The sequence below is a fragment of the Ostrea edulis genome, chromosome 8, assembly GCF_947568905.1.
Source record: "Ostrea edulis chromosome 8, xbOstEdul1.1, whole genome shotgun sequence".
Lineage (NCBI taxonomy): Eukaryota > Metazoa > Mollusca > Bivalvia > Ostreida > Ostreidae > Ostrea > Ostrea edulis.
The window spans coordinates 33,679,583-33,688,074 of record NC_079171.1 but is presented as its reverse complement, the minus strand read 5'-3'; the positions used below and the strand labels follow the sequence as shown (position 1 = coordinate 33,688,074).

Sequence of the window (8,492 nt, the reverse complement as noted above, 5' to 3'; positions counted from 1 at the left end):
ATTAAGTTAGATTCTCCACCATGTAATAATATGCATGTCATGTATATTGCATGTTAATTAAATACATGTACGAGTTATCTACAGATGTACGAAGGTCAAGGCTATAAATAAATGAGTTGTATCGGCAGCCATCTTGTGTTCAGTAATACACCACACCAGCAGTACGTATAGAAGAAAGGAGTAATCATGATCGACATGAACAATATATTTATAGTAACTATATTTTAGTGAAAAATTTTTCCTAGTCTGTATAATGTGGTTTATTTATTCATACGATAAAATGTCAACATCAGATTCGATTGAGAAAGATTACGACAAGAACCTCGTGTTGAGGGACTGTCAAGAGGCAAGTTTTGAGTATCTACTCAATAAGAAAGGAGATCTGATGGTTAGTATGCCTGTCGCTTACGGAAAAATTTAATATATCACCTACTCCCACAAGTTCTTGGTGTACCTGTACGAAATTGTACGCCTGGTAATAGCACGTAAACCAGGCGTCATTTTCTGCAAAAACCAAGCGGATTTTGCCTCAATACCATATAAGTAAACCAGGCGTAAAAAGAGGCGTAATATGCAAATTTTACGTCTCTTCAGTTGACCAGGCGTAAAGGATTTTGTCCTGGCGTACAATGTCCAGGCGTAAAAAATAACCAGGCGTAAATACATCCAGGCGTACAATACACAAATATACAAACTACATTGCATGTATTGAAAATTCATTATTTATTTAATATTTAAATATTAATCTGCATAAAATTTCATTCGAAGGCTGATTTTAAAGCTTTGAAGGACACAAATATCATTCAAGTATACTTCATAAAAAATACATCTCATTTAATAAAAATTATGATTATTAAAATTGTTCATGTCAGACACCTTGCTATAAGTGCGTACGTTTTTATATACATGTACATGAATCTTATCTTGAATCGCACAATGAGCTATTTTTATGAATCTCATTTTTTTCTTTCTTGCTGTTCCTTTTTAAGTTTTTTTTCTGCAATGAGCGACCTGCTCTGTGATGGCATTGTTCAACTCCTGGTCTTTTGGATCACTTTTTTCATTTTTCTTACACCAGCGAAGGGTATAACCTGAAGGGAAAATGTAGTCATGCTTTAATGGGTCGAGGTCTAACAATATTCTGATACACACTTGCATTCTTCCTAACGAGATCACCATCAAAAAGAGCAAAACAAATTATTGCATTACATAAAGATCAAACATTATATCCAAACTTTGATTGTAAGGGAATTCCCCATCATTGAAAGCCAAATAGCTTTCCTAACCTACCCCCGTATCTTTCCATGCTAAAGAGAAACATAATTTTTTTCTTTGGCCTTTCATAAATTTTAAATGCATTACTGTTACAAGTTTTAGCTACTCTGATAACAAATTAATAAGTAATGTCTAATACCTTTGACAGCAGCCACTTTATCTTTATTGAGAGGTCTCCTAAGATCTCCTTCTTTTGGTTTTGTAAGACCCTGGCTCCTAGAGATAGCAATCTCTTCAATGCTGAAAACACCTGGCAACAAGTTATAACATAGAGTATATCCAGGTTTGCCAGATTTCCGTGCTAACCTTACAGCATGCTGCAGGGCCTCTGATTTGATCAAAACCTCAGGGTAGGTTTTGAGTAAAGTCACCATTCCACAATTCTATAAATGAAAAATGAATATGTACTGACCTATGAGTGTTAAAAACAACAGAAAATCAAATAAATTTGATTGTTCACTTTTCTATAATATGGGTAGAACTTTATTATCTTAAGAAAATCAAAGTATGTTAATAAAAGACAGAAAGTACCGAACAATGGCAAATAAAGCAAAATTTCTGAGGGGTGTTCTAATTTGACCTTTAAATTCATATTATGATTATTCTGAGTTGACAGACCAAACAGTGTATGTATCCCCAATACTTTATTTGGGGGCATAAAAATAGTACCTCCTCAGCTCTTCCAGGGGAGGAAATATCCTTGTCAGTCTCCCTTGGTTTTTCTGGAGAAGGATTAGTGGAGGCCTGTTTCTTTGTCTAAATAATAAGAAAATAAATAATTTACAGACATATAATAAATATATCAAATATTGAATGTGTATCACACAAATACTTTATTCTGAGGTTTTTATTTTTTAATTATGATCTGACCTCAGATTCTCCAGGTGATGAAATGCTGTTATCATCTACAGGTAGAAGGATGGTGGTGGTAGCATGTTTTCTTGGTGACCTCCTCAAGGGAGACTTTTGAGAAGGTATATCATGTGTTTGAAGGTCTTCTGATAGGGGAAGCAATGTGGCACGTTGTCGTTTTCTTGGTGACCTCCTCAAAGGGGATATTTGAGGAAGAGAGAGTACTTGAGGCTCATCAGACTCCTCTACACCCCAATATGGCTCACTATTTGGTGCCCATGTGTTGTTGTTAGAAGTCTGTAAATAAAATATACTTATAGTTGTATCATGGTCATAAAATCTATTTATAGTACTTCAGGTATACATACTTTGTGTGTATATATATGTGAGTGACACTTCATAACTACCTCGAAACATTCATTTCCAACATGGTAACAGCTGGATGATTCAAAATGTTCAACAACATTGGTGATGAAATGCTGGACATCAGCTCTCTGCAACCCTCTCATGACATGCAAAACTTCAGCAGATGGAACTACAAATAAAGTCAGTACTAAGTTTTATCTTCATAATTACATAAATGCTTCATAGCACACAACCATCAAGATATAGAGATTTCATTAAATTTTAATACCTGGAATTCCTTTGCTGTTCTCCTCAATGCTGGTCCCCGTGCTTTGTCTGCACAAACTCCAAGTTTCCAATAGGGAAGTGCTGGGGGTGGTTGTGAGAGACACTGGCTGAAGTTGAGGTAGTGACGTAGATGATTGAGCGGAGAACAGAAGAGGCTGTGTGGAGAGCAGAGGTGGTGGAGTGGAATGTAGCAGTGGTTGTGTGAAGGATTGCAATTGTGGCTTTGTGGAGGGTATCAGTTGTTGTGTTGAGGGTATCAATGGTTGCACTGTGGGTAAAAGTGGCTGAGTGGAACATTGCAATGATTGACTAGAGGTCTGATTTTGTAGGTCCTGTAGCTCCTCATTCCCTGTACCGGCTGATACTACTAAGTCAGTTGGAGACTTGGGCCTTGTTGTTTCAGTGGTATCAATAAACTGAGTCAGCACATCTGACAGATACACAGCTGACTTTTGAGCTGCTGCCTCCTCCATCTTCTTTTTCTCTGACCTTTCTTTGGCAGGAGTTTTCTGACTTTGTATTTTCTTTTTCTTGGGACTTAGCTCCTGTTTCTTCTCTTTCGTATTCTCAGTGTTTTTCTTCTTCTTTTTAGGACTCAACTCTTCATCTTGTTCCTTACATTCTTTTATTTTGTCCGTTGGGACTCTGGTTCTCTTCCCTTTTGCTTTTTCTGTGTCCAAGTTGAAATTGAACAGCCCCTCAGGAACATCATTCGGTTTCTCCTCCAAGTTTTTCAATAATTTGCTGTAAGCCTGATTGGCAAATCTTGTAAGTTCTTCCTCATTGTCTACATTAGTACAGAAAAATAAAATATGAATAAATACATCACAAAAGAATTTGCGCTAGAAAGGCAGATTCATGTAGCATATTTTCCAGTATTGTATCAAATTGCAAGTATTTGAATTTATTTATAAATTCCTCAGGGGGGGGGGGGCTGTCCACCCCTCTTTTTTTTTAAACATAAAGTTTTACTGTTAATTTACTATAAAAATATTCACTGAAAGCCGCCCCCCCCCCCCCCCCTGTGTATTGAAAGGGGTCATGTTAATGTGAAGAAAAACTGTTTACAAAAGCCCCCCCCCCCCCCCCCCAACGAAATAGGATTTTTGACCTTTGGAATTTTCCTTATTTATTTGTTTATATATATATTTATTTATTGTTTTGTTTTTTTTTTTGCTTGTCAAAGATTTTCAGGTAAGTTGTAAATCGGGGCGCCCCTTCCACTACTTTCAAAACAGATGTTATGTGCCTGTTCCTGATGATTAAAATTCTATTCTTCAATGATCAATTCAAAGGTATATGTTGTCCAAAATGTTCAACTTTAGACTGTTATTATGTTTTGGAAATACAGTAAAATATCATCATATCTGTTCCGGGTCACTTTATATATATATATATATATATTTTAATTCTGCACCCGAATTTTTGCTTACCTTAAACATGTTCAATGTTTTGTTTTTATTTCGTTCAAAATGTAAAAATAATAATAGGCCTAAATGATTAAAATGTTATAAAAGCCCCACACCCCCTCCCCTTTGTTGTTACTAATGATTATGATGTTTTCTTACGTAATTTTGTGGAGCCCTTGTACTGATGCTTTTTTGCTACAGATGCACCCCTATTGATTTACTGATGACGGTTTCTAATATCTGTGTGTTAACCTTAACTTTCTCCACAGGCAGTCGAGAGATATAAGTGCCTGTCATCAGTGATAAAAAAAAAACTATGAAGATTCTCGTTTTTCACAGTTAAGCTTCTGCCATTAGCATCGACTACTCGGATTACGTGTATGTGTAATCTTGAGCCCGATCAAGTTAACTTCAAACTTCTCCTACATCATTCACAATTTTGAAGTATGCATCCAAGTATCAGTTAAAGCTCTTAATCCAACATTGTATACTTTTAACTTTAATATTAGTTTACCAGTTTAAATAACAGTGTTTATTATATACTTTCAATTTCATCACCTCTATTTTCTTTAAAAGCTTGCGGACATATATCACACGATATATGCCCGGAAACATCCCGGCCCCTCAAACTTCAAGGTTCCCAGCCAAAACCATAAAGCACCGATAATGGCTAACCTTAATCAGGAATATAAACAATGAACCCTTATATTCCCATGAGAACATCGGCGACCACTAGTGTAGGACGCTGACAGACATATCCCGTTACCCATTGTGATAACAATGTAGAGCAATAAATGCTGAGCATGCATACAAGATAAACAAATAAATGGAATTAGTGAAACTCCAAAATTATGACAGTATATAATAAAAAGGTTATAGACTTTGTATGGGAAAATATGACGACCTCGTTTTTTGTCGCGGACGGACCTCGCAAGCTCGGTCCGTGTACGCGCCAAAAAACTCGGTCGTCATATTTTCCCATACAAAGTCTATAACCTATAATTACGTTTAACATTAGTAAATACGCGTACGTGGGCATGATCATATGGGAGCGGATCAAGAAACCATCACCATGATCACCTAAATCATGTACATCCGTCCGAGAGAAAAAAAAAAGGGAAGGGACATTACACAAAGTCTCCGAATGTTAAAATATAAATAATTGGAATAAATTTTTAAAATACATTTTTTCACTGTCATACACGAAGACTTCACGAAAAGCTGAAATCGAAGCAAAATTATACCGCCATTAGTGCGCCAAGGTTAGATGTATAAAATACCCTGCTATATACGTATGTAATTCTCATGACCACTGATGGCATGACATAGAAGTTTAATGATGCTTCCAAATGAATACTGAATGGTTTTAAAATGATGATTTTAAGAAATGCTTAAAATTTCAAGCTTACCGTTGATTTTGATTATGACACCATGGTATGTCTGTTTTCCCCACTTCATCGATACAGACTCTCTCTCCGCAAATTATGTCTCTATTGTCAAGTTTTTGTCGTTTTTTCCAACAACTGTCAAACTCGCATCCTCAACAAAATAGATGCACGCAAACATCTTTCGAATTAATCCAGTATAAACAGCCTATATGATCTTAAAACTTCAGCGATACTTTCTCTCGGTGCCAGATAAATTTGAATTGACACAGGCGGGCTTCAGATGGATAGTGTGGGTTATTAAGTTTCAGCAATCCCCTCCAAAGTCATAAGGGGGCGGGGGTACGCTTTAACACATTTTGAAAGTGTAACCCTTTTAAAGAGATTATTTTTCTCTTTTAAATATTTTTTTATGTTTATTGTTCTCGAATTCAATGTAAAACAAATAAGATTTTTAAAAGTGTGTACGTATACAAAAGTTTTTTTTTGGAAATATCACCTTATCACGGGCCTCACTGTTGTAAATGCGATAGTTATAACGGAGTAACACACTTTGATTGTTTGACCGGTGTGACACCGTTCACAAGCGTACAGCATCACTATTGTAACGATGGAACCCCCGAGAAAAACCAAGAAAGGTCCTTATGGGAAACGTGCGTTAGAAAAAGAAATTTTATCTAAAGATTGCGAAGTTGATGGTTCAGATGATGAATTGAATTTAGATGACGTACATGTACAGACTACGGAATATACTGATCTTTGTAATGAGGAGGCATTGGTGTGTGTTGAAGCGGCATCAAATAATAGCAGAAAGAAACAAAACATCTCAGTAAGTCTACTATTGAATTCAATTTCATGAAGATCGGTTATCTAGAATTATACCGGATACATAAATATTTATTTATTTATAAATGGCACTATCTTTATATCGGGATCGAATATTTTTTTATCGGGATCGAGAATCATCAAATTCTTTATATGACAACACTTTGCAGGAAAACGAACCGGAGGTGACAGAATCAATTGTAGATTTAAACGACGAATGCGAAGATGTGGCTTTTCAAAACGACGTAAGTTAAACAAAATTTATAGAACTATACGTTGCTATAGATTAACTTAACGGTAGTGCAAGAAATAATCTGTGAATACCTGTAAATGAATTATTAAGACTATAAATATGAATAAATTTTAATTCATTTTACATAAACATTTCATCTAGAAACCCAAGTGTGAAGAGGATCAGACAGATCCCTGGATCGATTACAGAAGTTTCCTATCACAAAATCCTGCTGACACAGAGGAGTTGGTTGTATCATGTGACGATATTTCTGATGAAGAAGAGGACAGCATGGATGAACTTTCAGACGAGGAAAGGTGTGAATTTGATGACGTAACAGAGGGAGATGACTTAAATGATTCAGAGGACCAAGACCACCAACCAGTTTTTCCAGGAGCATCAATTTCAATTGGAACATTTATGTTACTACTTGCAGTGTTCTTCACAAAGCACAACATTACAGGAGATGGCATTCAGCAACTTTTGAGCATTATTTCACTTGTATTACCATCAGAGCACATTTTATGTACTAGTCTGCATGCATACAAGCAGTTTTTCAGAAAACTTAGAAATCCTCTTGTTCATCACCATTATTGTCAACAATGCTTAGGAGCCATTGAAAATCAAGAAATCTGTCCTAATGAATTCTGTCGTGCACCAGTTAAGAAAGAAAGTAACTACTTTTTAGAGATACCAGTGATTAATCAGCTGTCTAATCTATTTTCACAAGAGGGATTTTATGAATTATTACAAGAACGCTTTACAAGAAATGTCGGTGATGGAGTCTATGAGGACATTTATGATGGAAAGTTATACAAATCTTACTTAGAAAATGATGGACCATTGAATTATTCAGAAAACATTTCCTTCACATTTAATACAGATGGAGCTTCAGTTTTCAAATCAAGTAATGTATCAATATGGCCAATATATCTTGTCATTAATGAATTACCCTACACTTTAAGAATGATGAAGGAAAATATGATCTTAGCAGCTCTTTGGTTCGGAAATCAAAAACCTTCCATGGCAACTTTTTAAAAACCATTCGTGGATTCAATGAAAATCTTGGCAAATGGTATTAAATGCTTTGCTCTTTGTAGAGGAGAATTCTTATGCAAAGCATTTGTTTTATGTGGGACAGCAGACCTTCCAGCAAGAAGTCTCTTGTGCAACTCCAATCAATTCAATGGCGCATACAGTTGCTGGAAGTGTCTGCAAGAAGGAAAAACGGCAAAAGTGAAAAAAGGACATACTCGCGTTTTCCCATTTGTCCCAGAATCACCACAAGGACCACCAAGAACTAGCAAGTCAATGATAGAGGATTCTAAGAGGGCAGTTCAAGAGAAGAAAACAATCAATGGCATTAAAGGACCATCATGGCTAATGATTCTACCAAAATTTAACATCGTTCATGGCATCTGCATAGATTACATGCACGGCGTAGCACTTGGCACTCAAAAACTAATGCTAAGATTGTGGTTCTCTCCTGATTTTGCTCAGAAAAAATTTAGCGTTTGTCATTTAGTATGTGCAGTTGATGCAAAACTAAAACTTGTGCATCCAACTTTGGATATATCCAGGCTACCAAGATCCATAAGCTCTGAACTAAAGTATTGGAAAGCTTCAGAGTTTAGATCATTTTTACTTTTTTATGGAGCAGTTGTATTGAAAGGTGTACTTGACAGCCAGAGGTTTAGTCACTACCTGTTACTGGTGAATGCTATGCATATTCTTTTGAAGTGTGGTTCAACAGAAGAAGATTTATCCTATGCAGAACAATTATTATTAAACTTCTATGAAAACTTTTCAGAACTCTATGAAGAATGCTACATGACTCTAAATTTACATCAGTTACTTCATCTGGCAGACAGTGTCCGTTAC

General features: G+C 35.9%; 1 protein-coding gene across 1 annotated transcript; it reads right to left on the bottom strand.

Annotated features, from left to right (window-relative positions):
* Positions 1-752: 752 nt before the first annotated feature.
* LOC130049677 (uncharacterized) lies at positions 753-5,627 on the bottom strand. Its single transcript, XM_056147577.1, has 5 exons — positions 5,579-5,627; positions 2,762-3,547; positions 2,535-2,662; positions 1,415-2,424; positions 753-1,091 (listed from the first exon to the last, which is right to left on the bottom strand). Exons 1-4 carry the CDS (start codon positions 5,625-5,627, stop codon positions 2,134-2,136), a joined length of 1,254 nt encoding a protein of 417 aa, XP_056003552.1. The 3' UTR covers positions 753-1,091; positions 1,415-2,133.
* Positions 5,628-8,492: the final 2,865 nt, after the last annotated feature.